This window comes from Coffea arabica, chromosome 11c (assembly GCF_036785885.1).
Source record: "Coffea arabica cultivar ET-39 chromosome 11c, Coffea Arabica ET-39 HiFi, whole genome shotgun sequence".
Taxonomy (NCBI): Eukaryota; Viridiplantae; Streptophyta; class Magnoliopsida; order Gentianales; family Rubiaceae; genus Coffea; species Coffea arabica.
The window spans coordinates 41,145,228-41,166,607 of NC_092330.1; the positions used below are offsets into that span (position 1 = coordinate 41,145,228).

Consider the following 21,380-nt stretch of genomic DNA (forward strand, 5'->3'; position numbering starts at 1 on the left):
TGATTTAAACCTGTAAGATTCTAAACTTGCCAAATAACGCCCAAGAAAAAGGATCATCCAATGGGAATAAAGGACGCAGGAAAGATGTAATCCACACACGAGAAAACTTGGATTACTTGATAAGTCTCTCGAACCCTATTTTGGCATATAACAGATATACTTTGTTCACTTCTTCTTTTTGAAAATCATAAATTCAAACTGAGAGATAATTCAAGGAAGAGCAGTGGATACCAAATAGGTGGCTTAAATTACATGCAACAGTACTTGTTCCACAGCACCAAAAATTTGAAATAATACTACCGCAGCATTCAGGAGTTTTCACTAGTGCAGTAGTTGATAAACATATTGTAAACCAGCAAAACCATCATAATCAGAAAATTACTTTGACAAAGAAAGTACTTAAGCTAAACACCCTTGTTGCATTGCATCCATTGGCCAGTCCTCGACGGGCCTCCGATCATCCAATCTTCAAATAGATCCCATGCCATTGCCGAAGCTGCAACTTCTAAGCCTGTACGCGCAAGCCAAAACTCATTTCTGGTAAAATCAAGATTAAAAGTACAGTTCATAATTTTGTTCCACTACGAAATCTTACATGGTTGCTATTGCTGCTCTCGGCAATGGACCCGGTTGGTGCAGTAGGAATGTACCTAGCCCACTATTTTCCAACCAGTGAGATTTTCAATCAAATCTACCATTTTTTGGGGGTAAAAATCTTCAAAAGACAACAAAAATCTTACATTTTTTGCTGCTGCACTGAAAGCCTCTCGATGTGGTATTTCTGGATTCGTAGCTTTAATACGTTGGATCTCCTCCCTTTCACACACACACGAAAGAGAAAAATGGTTTACTAGATTTTTTAGGTTATAGAATTAACAACCTTGAAATATGCAGTAGGAAATGCAAACAAATGTATTAGTAGTGAAAATGAAGAGAAATGTTCTCACTTCATGAACCTATTGTAGGCAGATGGAAGCCTATGCTTCTTCTCAGGGGCTGCAACACAACAAAATACATGTAACGAAAGGTGTAGTGTCTAGTTGCAATATGTACACTGTGGTATTCACAAGGCTTTTTGTATATGCGGGAAAAAGAAAAGATTAAAACAAAAATGAACGAGAGTTTGGCTTACGTTTCACAACAAAGGGTGCTTTGGGGGATGATGGTTCACCGGAGGTTGATGAGGATGATGAAGAAGATTGACCTTTTTTCAAATCACTGAAGAAAGTCTGTTACAAAATATGCAATTAATACACTTAGCAATCTATATATCCACTAACCCTTATGGTAAAATGAGAAGCTATGTGATGACCACAAGCCAAAAGTACTAGTATATGATCAGGCTTTGTATTTGTGGGATAGAGAAACTAAAAAAGCAGTTCAGAAGATAACCTGAATGGTTGGCTGATGTTCAAAACATTGACCTTGCAGTGGAGGGGGAGGCCTGGTGCTAAGAAAGGAGAGGTTGCCGCAGTGCCCGCATTTCACTGTCACAGTATCTAACAACCTTTTGCATGGAATTCCAACCTAGTGATATTCAAGAGGAGTCTAATAAGCTTGAAAGTTAGTAGTACTACTTATTTTGCATATTTATCGGCATATTTTGTCTGGGGTAGTGTTATTGTGTCTCAAGATTTTTCAAAGCGTAGAGACCCTGCTGTCTTGTTTACTCAAAAAAGTGGAAAATGAGATAAAAACTCAACAGTTTTGGCTTTTACAATTTGAAACTTAGCCCTTATTCATTTCGGAAAAATGATATAAGTTCTAGGGTAGAAAGATGATATTATTAGGTATTAGAGAACTTTTTGATCCGTGCGTAAGAAGTACGTGGATCATGAAAGTATTTGGTCTCGGATTCGAGGAAGAATATGCAAGAACAACTCCTGTTTCACGAGCTTTAGATCAGCAGTTATGACAAAAGAAGAAGAAAACTGTTTTCTCACATGCAATCATTGAAGAAAATAGAGTTCGACTTCAACCTAAGCTTGTGGAAAATACTACTACTAGATAACATGCAATCAAATAGGAGTATTTGCAATCATTGAAGTTTCCTCACATTCCATTAATTTCCTACCCTTTCATGGAAGTTCAGAAGCTGATAGATTGGAAAACAATTGTTGTTCATGACTTGATAGGGAAAAGTAATACCACTGATGGAGACAGATGTAATACATGTAACAGTTGCCAAAACACATAGAGATTATAGCAAAATCTACCTAGGACAGTTGGACTAGGTTTGTACAAGTTTCCTATGATAATCAAGGGAGGGAAAAACTGTACAAATCTTGCATGAAACTTTAGTTTACCGCAAGAACAGTGTTGCAGAAGTTGCACCGGACATAGCAAAGATGCTCAGATTGTTGGACCAAATCCATGGTGGCTTTGTCCTCCAAATTCAGTGAAGATGAAGAGGAAGAATGAGAAGACATAGCTAGTATCAAGTTTGATGAAGAGGGCCTCTTTTTTTAAAGATGAAAGTAGAATCTAGGGTTTCAGGTCTAGAATAGCTGGATATATAGGGCTCAAGTATTACTATAGCTTTCAAAAAAATTTACGGTTACTACATTACTGCTCATATTGTACCAACAATCTCAGAAGCTGACAAATTTAATGCATGGCTGGTGAATACTCTTCTAAGAGTTTCTACCTCTGTGATCTACGGGTGAAAAAAAAAAAACCCAAAAACCTGTAATCTACAATGGTAATACGTACGAAATGAAGACTTTGTTGTATTAGTTATTTTCATCATACAAGCTAAGTCCAATTTTGGCGTTTGAAAAGTATCTATCTATCTTTGGATTATACGCAATTATGCACCCTTCCAATGACTTTACTTTTTCTAAAGTTTTCATTTTAAGTGGTATAGCAAAGCTTTCTCCCTTTTTTTTTTTTTTTGGCTTCTATAAATGATTAATTTATATGTCAATGATATATCGATGGATAAAAGAAAACACTTCTTATTATAGCTCATCAAATTTTCTTCTTCTATCATAATCTCATGTCCTGCTAGCAGTTTAAACATGCAGAGAAAAGTCATCATTTGACCAAAAAGGTTCTTTCCTAACTTTGGCAGCATTTTCCACAAGTTGTCTAACGAGATTCAAAGAGCACACTAATTACTCGAAATTCCAGCATTATCATTTGCGAAAGAGTCGGTACCGACTGGTTCTAACTAAAATGATCAAACTTGTATTGCATGATTCCAAATTTCTACATGGAAGCGATGAAGTTGCTGGATGCACTTTAATTAATTTCCAAAGATTTGGCAAGTCAAGTATCGTTTTGCATAATGTGCTTCTCTACTGTCAGATAAGTAAGCAATGATTGCTCAAAGGGGGTAAAAAAGATACTATTATTTCTAGTGATATCTTACCCTTTTTTTGTTACAACAAAAAACTATGTCTTCATTCTTCTTGATGTGAATGACTCCGACCATGTTAAAAAAAAAAGGGGATTGAGTCGCCAGACAATATTTTCTTTGGTTTTGGTGCCAAAGGCAAACAAATACTACGAAAATTTATAGTAACAATTAACGTTAGGTACTTTGTCTTGTAAGAAAACAATTTATTGAGTTTGTGCTCAGCTATAATATTGGTTTTCTTATATATCCTCGCTATTCGTGATTAAAATGTACAGGGGTAGGAAACTTTGGCTATTTCACATATTGTACAGAGATAAACAATGGTACACTCACTAGTTTTCCAATTATGCAATGTATACTAGGGTTTTGTACTTCAAAAATTGTAAAGGAACAAATACATACAAAAAATAATAATAATAAAGGTCCTTTCTTTACGTTAGCATTGATCAAGATAAGGGATAATTTCAAAAACCTCCCTTGTGGTGTCTAACAACTTCACTTGGCGCCCTCAAATTTTAAAAAATTTCACTTGGTTCTCCTACTTTAAACTTGTTGTAACATTTGAAATTCATTTAAAAATATAATATCAAAAAACTCATTTTGGAAGAAAGAGTACAATTTCATGCCCAATTTGCCCTTTTCTTGTGATTTCTTAACTATCATAACGCACCACATTTATCTCTCAATTTTTATAAATTGATTGATATAGTATTCTTTAATAAAAATTTAAAAATTGATAACAAGATTAAAAAAATCTTTAATAATTTTTGTATTATTGGTTTGAACAAGAAATTTTAAATTACTCAAAATTATGGATGATTTACAATACTCTTAAAAATAACTTGCAATACTTCGCAACTACGAGAATACCTTTTTGCACACCAGCTTAAAAAAATACAAATAAGTATATATATAATTTTTAGCATATTATATCATTTTATTTTTCAAGCCATCTATTTTGAAAAAAATTAGAAAATTCAAAAACATGTAAATGATTTATAAAACTTCTTAAATTAACTCAAAACACTTTACCATAAAGAAAATACTATCTTTGTAACCTGCAAAAATTTCAAGTAAGCTTTTCAAATATTAACTCTTGGTATTTAAAAAAAAAATACACTATATTTTGTCCAATCAAAATAAACCTTCATAGCTTTGTTTTTATTTTTCATTTGTTTATTAATATACTCACTATTTTGATAATAAAAAAGTAAGACAATAAAAGGGCAAATTGGAAATGAGATTATATCTACCCTCTCAAAATGAAATTTTTAAAATGGGTAGTAAATAATAAAAAAAAAAGTTTAAAATAAGGGAGACAAATGAGATTTTTCAAAATTTGAGGGTGCCAAGTTAAAACTATTAGAAACCTCAGCGGAGATTTCTGAAATTACTACTTAAGATAAAAACATTTTATGTTATAGCCTTTTTTTGTTTCCAAGAAAACGAACTGTTATCTCACATATGGGCAAGACTTAATTTTGTCAGCAATGGAGCGTGTCGTTTGGCAAATAGTCAAGGTTCTCGAATGCTACTAGTTCCAAGGTTTTCGAATAAATTAAGGAGCCAGTTTTAAGACATTCAGCAATAAAAAGAAATGAAAAAATGAAGTGCCATAACTCAAATTGATCCAGTCTGCACTCTGCAGTTTGCAGTCTGATGTTATACATGAGAAGACAACACCTAGAATTCGTAATAATTGGTCAGGCACATCTCTAAATTCGTCTAAGCATCCCGGCCTGCAGGTTCAAACATCTCTTTCCAATTAGCCATCGCATATCTTCTGATCTGATACAGAGAGTACTTTTAAGCATGTAATTTTGCAACTTTTCCTGTTTTCCATAGATTTGAGTAAACATCAAAACCGAACCCAAATGATACGACCGTGGATGAGTTCATTCCTAATCAATTGCCTGATAAGAAAAGATTAATATTAATACAGCCACCTGAAAACTACATTCTGCCCTACATTTGCATGCATGCCTTCATCGATCCCTTAATAGAATTTATCTATATGTATATATATATATATATAGATGTTATATGAATTGAAAAGCAACTAACTGGGTAGATGCCTTGACAACATACAAATCTGGAAGGTACAGATATCTTCAGAATGTTGATGAACGCAAAAGCAAAAGTATACAGCAACAAAGAATCAAAGCTTGAAGCTTCCTGTCATCTACTGCTTACACTACACTTAGAAATTTACGGGTGGGATGTAAAAGAAAGAAAACTGAAAAAGACAAGAACCTGAAATCACATGTCACAGTCACAGACTGAAATTTAAGGAGGGGAGAAAGCCAGTAAGGTAGGGTTTGTTTTCTGTCTTTAGCTGATGATGGGACTATTCCTCTAGATTGCTAAACATGGAAACTAGCTATTTTTGCTTTTGATTTCCACAACTTTCTTTGCTGGTATAAACGGCTTTCCCTAGGTTCTTTTCTTCTTCTTCTTCTTTTTTTTAGACCAGTCATTAGTTTGTTACTTGTTAATTTTCACCTTCCAAATATTAGCATTTTACAATTGAGTTTTTATATTTATTGGAGGGTGGCTAGCTAGGTGAAGGTCGATATATTCATAGCCATGGCCACGAGATTCCCATTTTGTACCTCGAAGTTTGCTATACCAACAAGCAATAAACCGCGTACACATTCACAGGCGAGAAGTGACTTTGATTATATACGGATTTGGACATAATCATTTGATCTAAGCTATCCCCTCTTTCATATCCATATGTAGAAACTTTGATTGGACGCGTCTCCCCTGCCCCCATCTCTCAGATACTTTGAAGTTGTGTAGATGCAACGTCTGGTAATGAATTGATTGTTGAGCGTTTCATTTGTTCCTTTCTTCCTATCGCATTCGTACGTGGTTCTAATATATCCATAAACTAGTTATTCACACGTGCATTTGCACGGGTACCTTTTTATAATCTCGAATTTTTATTTTTTTTGAACGAAAATTGCTATAAAAGGACTAAAAATGCTATTTTATAAAATTTAACATGCTAATTATAAGACAAACATTGAAATTAAATAGACTAAAAATAATGAATTTATAACAACTTAATAATTAGATTTTTCTTTCTTGCTATTAGGTTTCGGGGTCAAAACTTATGTCTCACAGTTATGGGGATATTTTTAAAAAAAACTTAATAATTAGTATCAATTGAATCTTATCCCGTAATATAGTTGTGTTTATTCTACTTAATGCTGGCAAGACAATTCGTGAGCAAAGAAGATATGTTGGGAAATAAGTGTAACTAAATATTTTATTCTTTCACTACTAAAATGAACTTTAGAAAGCAAACTAATAGATGATGAGCTGATTATTTTCTCAAATTATTAAAAACTAATAAAAGACAAAGAATTTCAAATAACTTTTACAACCTTGCATTTACATGATACTACTTTGGCTTAAATCAAATTTGAATGGAAAGAGCATAAAGATTAATAGAAAATTTTAGGAAAGAATAACTATTTATACAATTTAAATGGATTTGGTATATATATGAATCTTTGAAGGTGAAGGTCATTCTTTTTCCAAATCTTAGTAATAGCACTAGATAATCAAACCAATAATAGGAATAGAGAATGTGATCGAAAATTATTAGAAAAGGAAAGGCATGAGTTGATTGACAAAAAAAAGTACAATTAATACAAATTTATATAAGGTAGGTCCTGTATAGATTTGTTAAAATTAACTATAAATAAAAAACCATAAAAAGGGCTGTAAATTGTTACAAAAAAAAGAACAAAATTTAAAAAAATACAAAATTTCTTACAATATAAATTTGCCACATGGCGAGAAGATAGATCGTCTATTAAGTAGAAGATTAGAATAGCCAATTAAGTGATCTACCAAAATCGGAATTGATCATCGTTTTATATTGTGTGTGTGTGTGTGTGATGTTATGCCTTATTTGAATTGCTATTTTTCTACAAAAATATTTTTAGATTTTTTAGAAATATTCTCTCAACTTAATTCTGAACAACTTTTTCAACTCAAGTATATTCAAGAAAATAATACACTGTTATTTTTCTATAAAAATTTCACAAAAATCTCCAATATACGATCCAATACGGGCTCTTTAGTTGCAGTGTGTTTAATCTATTGTTGTAGCGGGAGGTAACAATTGAAAATAGAAATCAAATGAAAGCTCGATGTTGTTTGCTTGATATGGTTAACAAAGAATGAATGATTTGCGAAGTTGTGTGTAAAATTATCCGGGCTAGTTCTTTGAACAAAACAATGAAAAGAGGAATTAGTCTAGTGTAACTAGGGATGGCAACGGGGCGGGGGACCCCTCCCCCAATCCCCCGCCCCGCTACCTACAAACTCCCCCCGGTCCTCGCCCCATCCCCCGTCTCCCGCCCCGTCCAGCTTCCCCCGCAGGTGTCCTTGCGGGGCTAATAAAAAATTATTATATAATTTTATTATGGTTAAATTTTAGCAAATAATCAAGTACTAAAATATCAACACATCATCAAATTATTATTCATTGTAATTTTACAATTGAAACTTATAAAAACAATCAAACAAAAATTATTTGAATACAATCCAACATGATGAAATAAATATAACTAAAGTAGTCAAATTTGCACTTTTGGTACAAATACAATCACTAATTCATTATTGTGCTTGAGTTTTTTTTAAGAAAAAAAATGTTATTGTATTAAGTGTAATTAGGGATTTAGTATAAATGTATTAGTAAATTTAGTATAACCAATTAATAATTTGTATTAGTACACATATATAATTAATAATATCAATTATATTATATATACTAATAGACATCATATAATACATATAACTAATAATATCATTATCATAAGTTTGTAACCAATTAAATTATATATTATATATATAATTATATACCTATATATATTTTATATATTTAATTTTTTAAAGCCGGTGGCCCCGCCCCATTAGCCCCCGCGGTCACCCGCTCCCATTGCTATCCCTAAGTGTAACACCTAAAATTGGAATATGATGGAATATCCAACAGCTTATTTCCTTTGTTTATGAACGTCAAGAAGTATATAGAGGCGCATGCTTTAAAATATAAGTGCTTGCTTATTCACGAAAAAACAGAATAGATAATCTTCTAGTAGCTTTTCATACAACAAAGGGCAAAAGCCAGGCTTTAAGAGATCTTTAATGGTACATTCGTTTCAAAGGAATTAAAAACTAATGACATTCAGCTTGAATTATCAGGATTTTCCAATTGAACTTGTTAAAGTTCCTTATGTACTGGCTATAACGTCCACTTTTCTTATTATCTCACACTTAATAAATCAGGATGCCATTAAAAAAGATTTAAAAGAGAAAGTCAGGATCCCATTAACAAATTTTACAGAAGGGTCCCTTTTAAAAAAAATTTTGAACAAAAAAAATAAATTTATATTAAATAAAATAAATATTGAGACTCCCATCACCAAGTCGTTGTAGTATAGTGGTGAGTATCCCCGCCTGTCACGCGGGAGACCCGGGTTCGATCCCCGGCAACGGCGTTTTCTCTCTTTCGTTAGTTTTATTTTTATAACATCTTTTTCCTATTTGTTTTTTTTGAATCGGACCCACTAAAATTCCCGTCCGTGCATATTTATATCTCGTGAATTTTCGTTCCCGCCATCTTCATTTTCAGCTGCGTCTCTTCCCCCGGTCTCCCACCCTTCCTCTTTCTATCTCTCACAGTACACACACTGAGTACAGTGAAGTAGAAGTAGAATAGAATAGACGACGATCAATTACGCCGTCAACAATGTCGGAAGCCGGAGAGGAGAAATCGGACGGTCTGGAGATCATATCAATCGGCAAGCTTTATAGTGGTTCTTGGGAAAAGAAATACTGGAGCTGCTCTAGGGTTCGATATTCCATTTTTTACTATTGTATATTTCCGCTCGACGTTTTTCAGTTTGATATTATGCTCAGCTGGTTTTCTGCGTGTTGCGATATGCTTGATCTATAGTTAGAATTAATGTGAATTTTCTTTTTTGGTTGTTAATTTTGAAAATTGATGATATAGATTGGTCGAAAGTGGATGACTTTGCATAATTACGGTATAATTGAAGTAATTAGCAACTCCATTTGTTTGTTTTGACTATTTGTTTGTTTAGTTTTCATGTAATGTAATGGAATTATGTGAGGCGAAAATATATATTTTATTTTTCTTTTCTTTCCTTTTATTCAACATAAGAACAGATTATGCAAAGGATACATTTGTCATTCGAGCCTGGGTTAACTATCAGAATACTACAATTTAGTCAAGTTAGGGCTTTTCAGTATGAGAATTATGGTGATGAAATCGGAAAAATATACCGTTTTAGAGAACGGACACATGTAATGGAAGCGATGTAGAAAAGAAGCTAAGAGTTCAGAAAGTTCAGGTTACAATTGTGCATTTCATATAGTCACCACGCATGTTTAATTAAGTATTATGAAAGATAATTGGATGGTCTTGTTGAACCTGGGATTTTCGCGTCTTGTTTTCTTGCATTTTTTTGGTCAGGAGATGTGTTTGGCTGCTATTTGTGTTTATCAAAGGTTTGACCTACTTATAAAGTAGGAACTTTTTCGGATTAATTTTGGATGATTCACATGAATGTTATTTGTCAAACTTTTTTATAAGGATAAAAGGAGATGAATACAGCTAAAACCAAAATGTATTATCAGTGAAGAGCAGAACTTCTCATAAACCACACCTGCATACTAAAAATTGCTGAGTGTAGAATATAGGGAATAGAAAAGAGAAGGGGAGCAAGTCGGATTTACTAGTGATGAGTAGGTTCATATGAACGCTGTAAGATATGAACAATGAAACAATTGTACGAAGGAATACAAAAATGGATGGGAAAGATTAACCTGCTAAAAGTATACTTCAGCTTGGGAAGCACCACAATCGGCATAACTTGTCTTTCTTTACAGGGTAAAGATCGTTATCCTTATCCAGTTGGATTTAAAGCTGTTCGGACACAAAATGGGATCAAATACAGGATGGAAATTTGTGAAGGTGTCAAAGGGCCGCTATTTAAGGTGTGTTGATTTGCTAAACACTGCTGATCTAAGGCTACATTTCCCAGTCCATTCTGTAAAAGTTATTGTCATAACTACAATGGAACCACCCTTTGTTTGCAGATTGGTTCTACTGATGGACTGTCATGCTCTGGTCAAACTCCAGATATTGCATGGGAGAGTTTTCAGAAAAAAAGAAGCTCTCGTGTAAAGTTTTTGCATGGGAAGAGATTCTCATGCAAGATTGATGGCATGGAGGTGCTGTGTTTTTGTCTATCTTGTCCTATTTTTGCATTTACATTGCTTCACATGTACAATGTAGCATGTTGTTGGAATTAATCCTGTTGCAGTCTTGAGTATTATGAGCTTTTTAGTATCTCTTACACTTCCTGCAGAGTATTGTAGTAGTAGTACTTTACCAAGATCTAAGCTCATTCCTGATTTGGTGCCATTTTTCCCTGTATAATTGGCAGTTTTTTGGGTTCAAGAATGCATCCGTCCAAAGGTTACTGAGGGAATTAATGGCAAATGCTGGAGGCATTGTAGAACAAAATTTGCTTCCATCTGAATTTTGCTCTGAGGCTTCTGAGACAAGAATTCCAATTCAGCTAACTCATTTCAGTTTGGATCATGATATGCTATTGGGAAAACCACAGGTCACGGGGAAGAGAAGCAGGAAAGAGAAAATGATCAAAGCTACATCGCAGGGTGTGACAGATCTTAAAAGAGTTCGACCTCAAAATGGGGAACATGATGTTGTTGCTTCAAGTAATGGGCTGACGGGTCAAGAGGATTGTAGTGACAGGCTTCACTTGATAATTCCTACTTTGAAAGAACATCATCTGAGCAAGAGTGCAAGAGATTTCCAGAGATCAACAAACTTGGACCCCGTGATTGAGGAAGAACTTGTAGCTTCAGTACAAGATCATCGACTGTTGAATTCTTTTGATTTATCTGATGATCTGAAAGTTGATGGTCACATTCCACTTGAACAAAGCAAGCCTATTAGCTCTGGAATTTCTACAACCATTGGAGAAGAGGGCAACTTGCCTGAAGACAAAGAACGTGTAAGCAGATTCAGCTTATGTTACTAAAGGCCATCTTCATGCAATTGAAGTTTTGCTTGCACCATGGTCTTGAAGTTGTTGGTTTTTATTCACTTCATGTGGCTTTTGTACCTGTTAGATTAAAAACATCATTAAAATACGAATCATTTCAAGTTTTGCTATTCCATAACTTTTTGTGAACTCAGATGTCCTGGAATTGGTTTGTCAGTCAGCTTACCTGGTGTTATACTTACAATGTCCCAGCTTGACAGATCAAAAGTTTCAGCTGGACTCCAGTTTAATTGCTCCATAGGAGAAGATGAAGAAAGGGAGAGAATATGTCCTAAAACAATCCATGATGCTGAACTTTGTGTGCCTAATACTTTAGATCACCCGCCAGGTACCATTAACTAATTATCCATTGTTACTAACAAGAATTTGATTGCTGAGACATCATTCAATATCTGCCACTTATTTGTGGATGGTTATGGTTGTTTCCTCAGATGATTTGTCTAATTCTTTTGCCCATCAAGTTAAAAAAGAAGTACCGACAAAATATTCCCCCAAGTTGGACAATGCACTTGCCACTGACAAGGCCATTCTTGAGGATTTAGCAACAGAGTCTGAGTCACTTCGAGAAGATGAGATTAGCACATCTAACTCAAATGCCAGTTCCGGGAAAGGTGATTTAGATTCAGTTGGTCAGGATATTGCCAAATCAATGATGACAGTCCTGCTTCCTCGAGCCCTTCCTCTGCTCAACACATTTTCAAGAAAGAAAAAGAAGAATCTTAAGCCTTCAGAAATGTCTGCCATTGTAACCACGTCTGAAAATGAAAAGATTGACAGAATAGCAATTCCTGGTAAAGCATCGATGTATAACTCCCTTGAATGTTACAGTTTAGCTGATCTAGTGTTGCTAGTTATGCCTCAGTTGTCCTTGTACCTTTGCTACTCTATGTAAAGGTGCTGTAACAACATTTTCTTCTTCTGTGACCCCTTTTTTCTTGTTTTTTCTCTATGTCAAACTTGCAGTCAGAGAGCTTCCAGAAACTGCAGAATTGGACCAGAATAAGGAGGACCAAATTTCTTCTAGGAATCTAGAATATGATGGTCGTATAAAATCTGTTGTTCCTGATAGCTTTGATGACAGTGGAAGTGGAGATCTTCTGATAGATAATCTGCGCCTTCTTGAGACTGCAGATAGGAAAACAAGTCCTCACTGCAACAGAGAAATGGCTTTGAATCATGGGATTGATATCTGCAATGACTCAACATCTAAAGCTTCCTTAGGATCCACATTTCCCAGTAAAAATGATGCCTTCACAAGCTTCAGTGAGAAGTCTTTGTGTATTCAAAAACAGACTATGAAGGACGACACCAAGACTTGTCCTGATTATAGTGAAGGTACTAATAAAAGATTGCCTGCAGAGAATCTCCTTTTTTATCACTGTTTATGGTACACTTGTTTCAACATACACAAGTGAAATATGACACTAATTTAGTGCGTCCAAAGAAAAATGTTCACGTTCACTAAAGAAATCAATATCACGAGCAAGGCAGCTTGTCCTTAACTGAAACTTCATTTGAGCTGCTGAATCAAAAGTGTACCCTATTTCTTTGTTAAAATTGGATGTAAACGATGCTAGTGGTGTTTATGATGTAGAACAATGTCTGATTGTAATATTGGTCTCCTGCCTAAAAGTTCTTGCAGTTGACACCCAAAGCCCTAAAAATTTGATCATTGGTACTGGAACTAGGGTTGAGAAAGAAGAACCTAGATCTATGACTGTTAAAAGGCTTTGTAACTGCTGATGGAGAACCTTTTACGATGAATTATCGGACAAGAAATCCTTGTTTCTGACTTCAGATGATATTTTTGTGTTTCAGACATTCTTGATTTAACTACGTCATTTTTAGACCAAGAACTTGCTGATCTTGATATTCCCACATCGAATTCGCTGATCCAGAGGGTGAATTCTGATAATGTGGCACAAAAGCATGAAGCCAAAGATTGTTCAAAAATGAATAATAATGCAACTTCCCTCCTTAATGCCAAGCTGGAAGAGGTTCTCAAGCTTGTTGGCTGCTATATCCACCCCATGCCAGTTTTATCTGTGCTATTGAGAATGGTAGGGAAGGAAATCTATATATGTGCACTTTGTGGCTCCCTTGCACAAGAGGACAAGATTCTCTTTGTCTACAGTACTCCAGTTACTGGAGAAAAGACAGGATCCCCTTCTTTTGTTGGTCATGCATCAGTTATCTTGGATGATGCCTTTGGGAGAAATGTAAGATAAACTTTCCTATAACTCTTTCTTTCTTTTACTGCAGTAGTGCTGGAGTTGCTAGCTGTACATTATAGACATGCTTTCTTTCAGCAGATTGCTGTGGATAATTTTGGTTTGCATTTCACTCCAGATGGACAATCTCTTGTTCTACTGAATAGCATAAAAGTGCCCTGCTGCAGGTTTCTACTTTATTTTTCCTGCATATATACTTACCCATGGTTATGAAATTCTTGTAGTTCTAAAATGTAGATTTTGTGCTCTCAGGGAGGGTAACATTCATTGTCCTTGCCAGTTATGTACTTCAGATTGTTTTGAAAAGAATGCAGTAAAAATTGTGCATATAAGAGTTGGCTATGTCTCAGTGATCAACAAACTTAAAACTGCTCAAACTGTATGCTGTATACTAGTTTGTGAGCCTAATCATCTTGTTGCTGCTGAAGAGAGTGGGAAGCTCTGCCTTTGGGTCATGGACTCAACATGGAGGTAAATTCTTCGAAAGGGTTACTTTTCCTTTCTTCTTCTTGTCTATATGTTCCTTATTCATTAAGGCATCATGGCTAGTTAAACATTGATATTCTCCTCGATTGACGTCTTAGTGTATTAATGGGCAAAAACATCTTCCTTATACTGCCTGGTTAAAAGATTACTGATGAAGTGCTGCATTATGTGGTTTTATTCCCTTATTGGATTGTCTATGGATTAGGAAGAACTGAATACTGTGTACTAGCAAGTTCATGGCATAGTTTGAATGGTGGCTAAGTGAATAAATTGCTTCAACTCCATAATAGTTGAACTTCACACATGATTAATTATTTGGTGAATGAGAAGTTTCTGGTTAACGAATATTAGTAACTGCCAAAATGTTCCGACAATCATGAGTGGTATTGTAACTTTCTTTGCTACATTACTTGTTCAGTGGCTCACATCTTACGGCTGCCAAGGTTTTGTGTTTCTACTCTAATATTGTTTGGGATAATTGCATGCTCCAGCAGTGTCTGGAGCATCACTAAATCTGGTTCTTTATTTGCAGTTCACAGTTGGAGGAATGTCATTTACCTGTGGCAGATAACTGGCCGCCTTCTCCTGTTGAACTGAAGAAACTTCCAAAATCTGCTTCTTTAATTATTGGTCATAACGGATTTGGCGAGTTTGGCATATGGTATGCTAGCTTTGATCACAAATGCAATCAAGTGTGCTTACTTTTACATGTTTTTATAGTAATCTGTTACCATGTATATTTGTCCTTGGTCTCAAAAATGACAAGCCATGCTAAGAGAGTTCTATGTTGGATGAACTTCTCATTCTGTTTCACCAAACAATTCATGGAACTGCAAAAACTTTATCATCTAGGTTAGTTCTGCTGACCTTTGTGAAGTTTACTGGTTCTATCTCAATGTCCCTTTTATATTTTGGTTGATGCAATAAACATGGTAATTAACCAGCTCTACGTTGTCATTGATTTAATTTTACCTAATGAATGGTAAATAATATTGCGAAACAAAATTTTTGGTTCTTGTTTGATCCAGTTCTGTGTCATTACTAACTGCGTTCAGAATAAAGTTGGCTAGGCTGCTGAATGCTAAAACAAGCCTAAAAGATATAGCCACATTGATAAGAATGTTCATAGTTTCTCCTTATTGATACTCTAATTAGACTTCCACTTTTGCAGGGACATTAAAAAACAGATTCTCGTATCGAAGTTTTCTGGTCCGAGCACTACAATCTCTAAATGCATTCCAATTAGCTTCTTTCAGTGGCAAAGAAAAGGCAATGTTCCCCCTTACTACAACCAGGAAGAGCTTATCAACGAGGTTCTAAATGCAACAGAAATGTGGTTCTCTGGAGAAGATAGCGAACTGGTCCGACCAATAGAGGCTGAAGATCTGGCCATCTGGCTTCTTATCTCAACTGTGTCATATCTTGACTTCCAACCTAGCTATAAATCAGGTGATTGGCAGATGGACTCAGTTGGATCTTGGAAGCTTGCTCTCCTGGTTAAAAACACAGTGGTGATGGGAAGTGCATTGGATCTTAGGTACTACCCAAATTAGATGAATACTATTAGAGAGACATATTATAGTACTATTCTGTGTTAGTGCTACTTGTTTGTTTTGCAAATAGTGGATAAAGGATTTAAAGTTCCCCATTTCTTATGGTGTTGACTTTCCTGTAGGATCAAAATACTTGTAGCACATTACACTGAGTTCCTCGGATTTTAAAGAATATCCATTCTGGAATGCCTAATGAAGGAATCAATTTCAGAGTCAATATATGCCTCATGCCAACCTTTTTCTGGTATTTCGTGGAAACAGCAATTTAATAGTCAACTTCTTGACCTAAAGTTCACACGTTTCCTTAATTATTACAGCCTTGCAATTTGATCAAAGACTGCAATGGTTTATTTGATGAAGCCATGAAAGTGTTTTTAAGTTGGATTATGTTCAGGATAGTATAGTCATTTTCCTAGTTTGGGCTCCACTATTTGACCAGCCAAAGGGCAAGCAAACTTACTGAGGGTGAAAGGTACAAGATAGTGTCCGTAATAAGCAGCTCTGCAGAGTTGACGTTTGAACTTTCTAAAGTGCAACATGCAAACCATAAGCTTGATTCGTGCCGTCATACTAGTAATGATGCATCCATGTGAGCTCCAGGATATATGAACTTGGACTTCTAATCCTTCTTCTGATCCACATTGTGCTTTATTTTTTGAGCAGTTCATATTTTGTTTGCTTTTGCTTTAGAGGTTAAATAACAGAAGTCCTTCCTGCAGGGGTGTTGCAGCTGGTGCATCACTTGGTCATGGAATTATTGGTAGATCTGATGGGCTAGTTTACATGTGGGAACTTTCTACAGGAATTAAAGTTGGTAATCTACATCAGTTCAAAGGTAATCTCACATTGTGAGTAACAAATATTTCTCAAAATTGGCAGACTTTTTGTCTAATGCCTGCCATCTTTTCTTGCTATCCGTTTCAACTCGTGTTTTTATGTGTTTGTTTGACAAAGAACTTTGCTAATTCTTCATTTAGGTTACTATTCCTAGTTTGATTATGCACTAAATGTTCTAAATTCTTCATTTAGGTAGCGGAGTGTCATGTATAGCAACTGATATGTCAAAACCTGGAGCTTTGGCTGTTGCAAGCGATGGAGGTGAATTGCTAATATATGCGTACCTGTGAAGGGCTTCTGCCGATTGGCGCATGCTGCTGTAAAATGAAGAGCCAGTCATTAACCTTTCCTGCTCCAGATTTAATCTTTATCATCTTAGAAACAAAATCAATCAGAAATTATGATGTCTGAAGCCTGAACTCAGTCTAGAAGTATACATGAAATAAGTGTAGCAAATTTGGAAGTTCAGACTTTTTCTTCTTATCCTCCAATGTCCCGCCATGTTTCCCATTGATGATTTGCTCTCTCTTTTGTTCTTGTTTCTTGTTGTAATACGAACAGGTTATTCATAGAGTCACGATGAAGGTAAGTCAGACCCGGTGGTAGCTTTTTCACGGAAAAAGACCAGATCGTATGATTTATGATCTAGCAATAAAATCTGGTGGCATTTACCAACTGTTTACGGAAAGGTGAGTCAAGCAGACTTAAAAAGCACCTTGTCGATGTTTATAGTCCACTGTAACAAATTAATAATATAGAAAAGAAGCGCCAGGTTTGACACATTTGGAATTTTTTAATTTGGAAGAGCAAATTAGATCAAATGTTTTCATTAGCGAAAGAATGAACATGATCGAAGAAGCCGTTATAAATGTCACTTCAAATATGCAAATCGTTTTCCTAATCAACCGAATTCACTGCAGCCTCGACTGACGATTCATTCTATGGAAAGAAAACAAAGGCCGGTTGGTTAACGTGATAAATAACCTCTGAAACCTTAATTTGAATATTACTGCTAATATAAATAATAAGGTTACATAATGAATTACGGAAAGAAAGCGAGGGCAATAAATAAAGTATACCATTCCGCAATGTTGAATACAATCTCAACGAAATTGAAACTCCAAACTATCAAAGGAGGGAAAGGAACTAAATGGGGGCCAACTCATCGTTAAAAGTCAACTAAAAGAGAGAAGGCCACAAAAATATTAAAGTAACTAGGTCGGCTAAATGGAAATTATTTAGCTTTGACATTGGATGTCTTGGCTGGAGCTTCGCCTGAAGGGTTGAGCTCATCCCAGGCTTCAATCCATGTCACCATGGCATCTGCTAACTTGGTGAAGTAGGGGTCGACATTGGCAAGCTTAGCCTTGACCTGCTTGGCAAGTTCAGTGTAGCACTGCTGGACAGTTGTGCATTCCTTGGGCAGGGAGACAGCCTGGAAAAAGGGGATTATCTCTTCCTGCCAGTAGATACCCTTGTACTCTTTCTTCAGATTAACAAAAGGATTGCTTGCCTTGCTGTGCCATATGTAGGGCAGACCAGTCTTGATCCCCAGACCCAGATGGTCACATATAACCTGCAATTTGACAATGCATTATTACGGTCATGCTTTTATTAAGAATGTCAAAGATAATTTCACTAGCAATCACAAGGCAATTACATTTTTTTTTAAAAAAAAAAAAATTTGTCCAAATATTATGACTTTGAGGGTGCTGATTTATTGAAGTTACTGTGTTCAAGCAAAAGCAAAAACTAGGATCACGAGAGATATCTATCAGAATACAGTTCATTCTATTCTCCCCGCTTAATATTGTAGTGCACATTAAGTTTCGTGGTGGTTTAAGATGTCCAAAAGGAAACAACATAGTTAAAATGTGCCCAGGAAGCATATACCCACAGATGCATGCCAGTCCAAGCTATAGGACTCAGAAAGCAAGTGGTTAAACAAAGAAGATGATGCTTCCTCTGAGCATTAAAGGTGTCATTGGATAATAATTTAGTTCTAATCCCTAAATGTACCAACAGGATGTGCGACATCTGATCAAAACTGAACGAAACATCTCCTGACCAGCTTTCCAAAATTATATAGGCTCTTGACATCAAAATGTCAACTCGGATGGCGTGTTATAATAGAAGAAAGGAAAAAAAAAATGATCCTCAAAATAAATTAAGGTACAGGGCTCCTTTGTACCTTAGTACACCAGCCAGCCCACATATCATCGTAGCGACCAATGGGTTGGCCATCACCCATGAGCCCAAAGTACATTGCAGGTCCAATCAGCTCACGATTGAATGCCAAATTCATACCACACATGGGGAATAAAGTACCCTTCGGAATTGTCATGACTGCATCCACATATCTGCAAAGGTGAACGCGCATTAGGCGTGAAACAAGAAGCTTGGATGCAACCTTTTCATGAGCCACATAAATGATTCACATACCTGGTATTCCTCTCACGTGGCTTAACAAGCTGTGTGGGTGCATCATAATCAGGAATATTAAGCCAAAGGCCATGAGAAACAGCTGTTGGAACACCCTCACGAAGACTGAAAGGGTAGCCACGCACAAAGTCTGTGCCATCTCTGTATGGATCATAAAGAGTATTGAAAAAATATGGAGTAGCAGGACTCAAAATATTTTTTATGTGCTGCTCAAGGGCATTGATATCCTTGCCAGATGGGTCTTTAGCAACCTGTTCATTGTGATGGAAGAAGGTTTTAGAAAATTACAATGATGGGCATGCTTCAACAACTGTAAATGCTGAAAAGGTAAATGATCGGCCAACACAACTTGAAACTATGCATTTCACTTTCAAGATATGATATCCGAAACAATGATGACATTGTGTAACATTCTCCATTCAAAAAACAGGAAAACAACAGCAAAAAGCAAAACTCGAATTAATAGATGCAACTGACAAGAACTTCAAAAATTAAACATGGTAGGAAGGAAAACTGACAAACTGCTATTCTCATAATATGACATTTTGCATTCCAACTTGAAAGGAGCCTTTTTAAAGCGACTATGACAAGGCCATTGAAAAGGAGTTTCATCATTGCATAATGGGACCATATGATAGCAAATCACAGATTAGATCTCTGGGCCTTTGTTATTCGCTCACCCAACCGTCAAAAGCTGCTCAAAATAATTATCTGGTGGTTATACTCTTCTTTAGGAATCTAAGTAGCAAAATTACAATTAGAAAATATCCAAGTCCTTTATTAGATCTGGCGGACAAAATATCCATATAGTAGATCCATAAAAAACTGTTCCCTTTTTAGCAATAAATATCGGCAAAAACCATTCTCCCGCAGGAAGATAGCATCAAGCAGATCGATCGTAAATTTATATTTGTAATCAGGAAACAACAGAATCTCTGAACTTCTTTCTAACTTGCAGGGAGAAGCAACATTTTCAATTGCAGGATCCTTTCGTACACAAGTCACGCGGATCAGCGAAGATGACAGAAAATAAAACACCACGGACACACACAGAAACTTACATTTTAATTTGCCTAAAAATTGACTTGCAAGCACGGAAAATTCAAATTTGCAACAAAAACAACACGAAAACCTATCAATGAGCAAGATCATAGCAAATTTGTCATAAAAATTCAAACTTGAATTTTGTTGACAAACCAAACTGAATATACAGCATACAAAATCTCAATTGTCCACGATCCAAAAACAGAAAATTAAATTAAAAAAAAGTATAGAAAAAGGCTATTCCACCCATCTAAATCCTGAAAATTCAGCGGGATTTTAAATCAATAAAGAAAAAAAATTGACGCCTCAAAACAAATCAAGCTCCGATCTTTACACCGCAACAACAAAAGGGCACTTGTAAAAATCATCAAAAATACAGAAAAAAGGTACAAAAAGAAAATTGACTTACGAAGCAATCATCATCAATTGTATAGATGTACTTCTTCTTAGACACCATGTACCCAAAGCACCTACAAGCAGAGTCCTTAAAGGAGATGCAAGAGGCCTTAGGACCCAGAATTCTGTTGATATCATTCCTATTATAGAGCTCATAATCAAAGCCTTCTGGGACCTTGATGGTTTTTGAAGGGTCTCCATCTTGAACGATGATAAGATGGTATGGCTGAAAAAATGGCCTCCACATCTCCAAGAAATCCAAATTCCGGATTGTTGGGATGACTATATCAAGCTCATCTTTCAGCAATGGAGTTGGGCTGACTCCTGCCATTGTTGGTAGCTCTAAACTCTATCGACGCTGGGGGAAAGAATAGAATTAGAACTTCGACCTTGAAGGCAGGGATTTTGGAGCGTTTCAGGTCTAGGTGAGAAAAATAAGGGTCTTGGTCTCTTTTATAGACTGTTAATAAAACGTTAGGGAAAAAATTGATTGATTTATGACGAGAATGGGAATAGGAATAGTAGTGGTCATTGGTCAGAATTAGATTGTGTCGCGTCTTGATTGGGTGTTTCAAGGAGGGTTGGGCAGAAACGGTCAGTACTAGTTCTTTTATTTTCATTTTTTATTTTTAAAAGCTGAATAGAGAAATTATTTGTTGAAAAATAGTTTTGTCAAAAAACATTAATGATGTGTTTGGATTGCAAAAAAAAATTCCTACGTTTTCCGTAGATATATCATCCAATCACATTTTTATCTTAAATATATCAAATTATTATAATAATTTTTCTACAAAAAAATCCAAACAAAATCTAAGGTTGTCTTGTATCATTTTCTTTTTCGAATAGAAATTCAGAAAAATTTATTTTTATTTTTGGTGTCTATTTTTCTTTATTG

At 35.5% G+C, this 21,380-nt stretch overlaps 3 protein-coding genes and 1 non-coding gene across 5 annotated transcripts; 2 read left to right on the forward strand and 2 right to left on the reverse strand.

Moving 5' to 3' along the window:
* Window positions 1-209: 209 nt before the first annotated feature.
* LOC113716235 (protein DROOPING LEAF) lies at window positions 210-2,495 on the reverse strand. The gene is made up of 7 exons (XM_027240528.2): window positions 2,307-2,495; window positions 1,393-1,527; window positions 1,133-1,229; window positions 948-996; window positions 741-816; window positions 596-658; window positions 210-511 (listed from the first exon to the last, which is right to left on the reverse strand). The coding sequence occupies exons 1-7, from the start codon at window positions 2,427-2,429 to the stop codon at window positions 506-508; spliced, it is 549 nt and encodes a 182-aa protein (XP_027096329.2). The 5' UTR covers window positions 2,430-2,495; the 3' UTR covers window positions 210-505.
* A 6,310-nt stretch (window positions 2,496-8,805) lies between these two features.
* TRNAD-GUC (transfer RNA aspartic acid (anticodon GUC)) lies at window positions 8,806-8,877 on the forward strand. The gene has a single exon. It is a non-coding gene; the product is annotated as a tRNA-Asp (tRNA).
* Window positions 8,858-17,180, forward strand: LOC140017080 (uncharacterized). Of its 2 annotated transcripts, none has more exons than XM_072071437.1 (14): window positions 8,858-9,230; window positions 10,292-10,399; window positions 10,502-10,636; window positions 10,852-11,445; window positions 11,689-11,824; window positions 11,928-12,287; window positions 12,460-12,831; window positions 13,315-13,715; window positions 13,806-13,894; window positions 13,980-14,198; window positions 14,746-14,874; window positions 15,385-15,750; window positions 16,486-16,601; window positions 16,796-17,180. In XM_072071437.1, exons 1-14 carry the CDS (start codon window positions 9,129-9,131, stop codon window positions 16,891-16,893), a joined length of 3,225 nt encoding a protein of 1,074 aa, XP_071927538.1. In that variant the 5' UTR covers window positions 8,858-9,128; the 3' UTR covers window positions 16,894-17,180. The 2 variants fall into 2 exon arrangements, with proteins under 2 accessions (XP_071927538.1, XP_071927539.1); XM_072071438.1 differs by having other exon boundaries at window positions 13,809-13,894.
* A 465-nt stretch (window positions 17,181-17,645) lies between these two features.
* Window positions 17,646-20,932, reverse strand: LOC140016785 (probable UDP-arabinopyranose mutase 2). The gene is made up of 4 exons (XM_072070620.1): window positions 20,499-20,932; window positions 19,046-19,296; window positions 18,795-18,963; window positions 17,646-18,179 (listed from the first exon to the last, which is right to left on the reverse strand). The coding sequence occupies exons 1-4, from the start codon at window positions 20,814-20,816 to the stop codon at window positions 17,838-17,840; spliced, it is 1,080 nt and encodes a 359-aa protein (XP_071926721.1). The 5' UTR covers window positions 20,817-20,932; the 3' UTR covers window positions 17,646-17,837.
* Window positions 20,933-21,380: the final 448 nt, after the last annotated feature.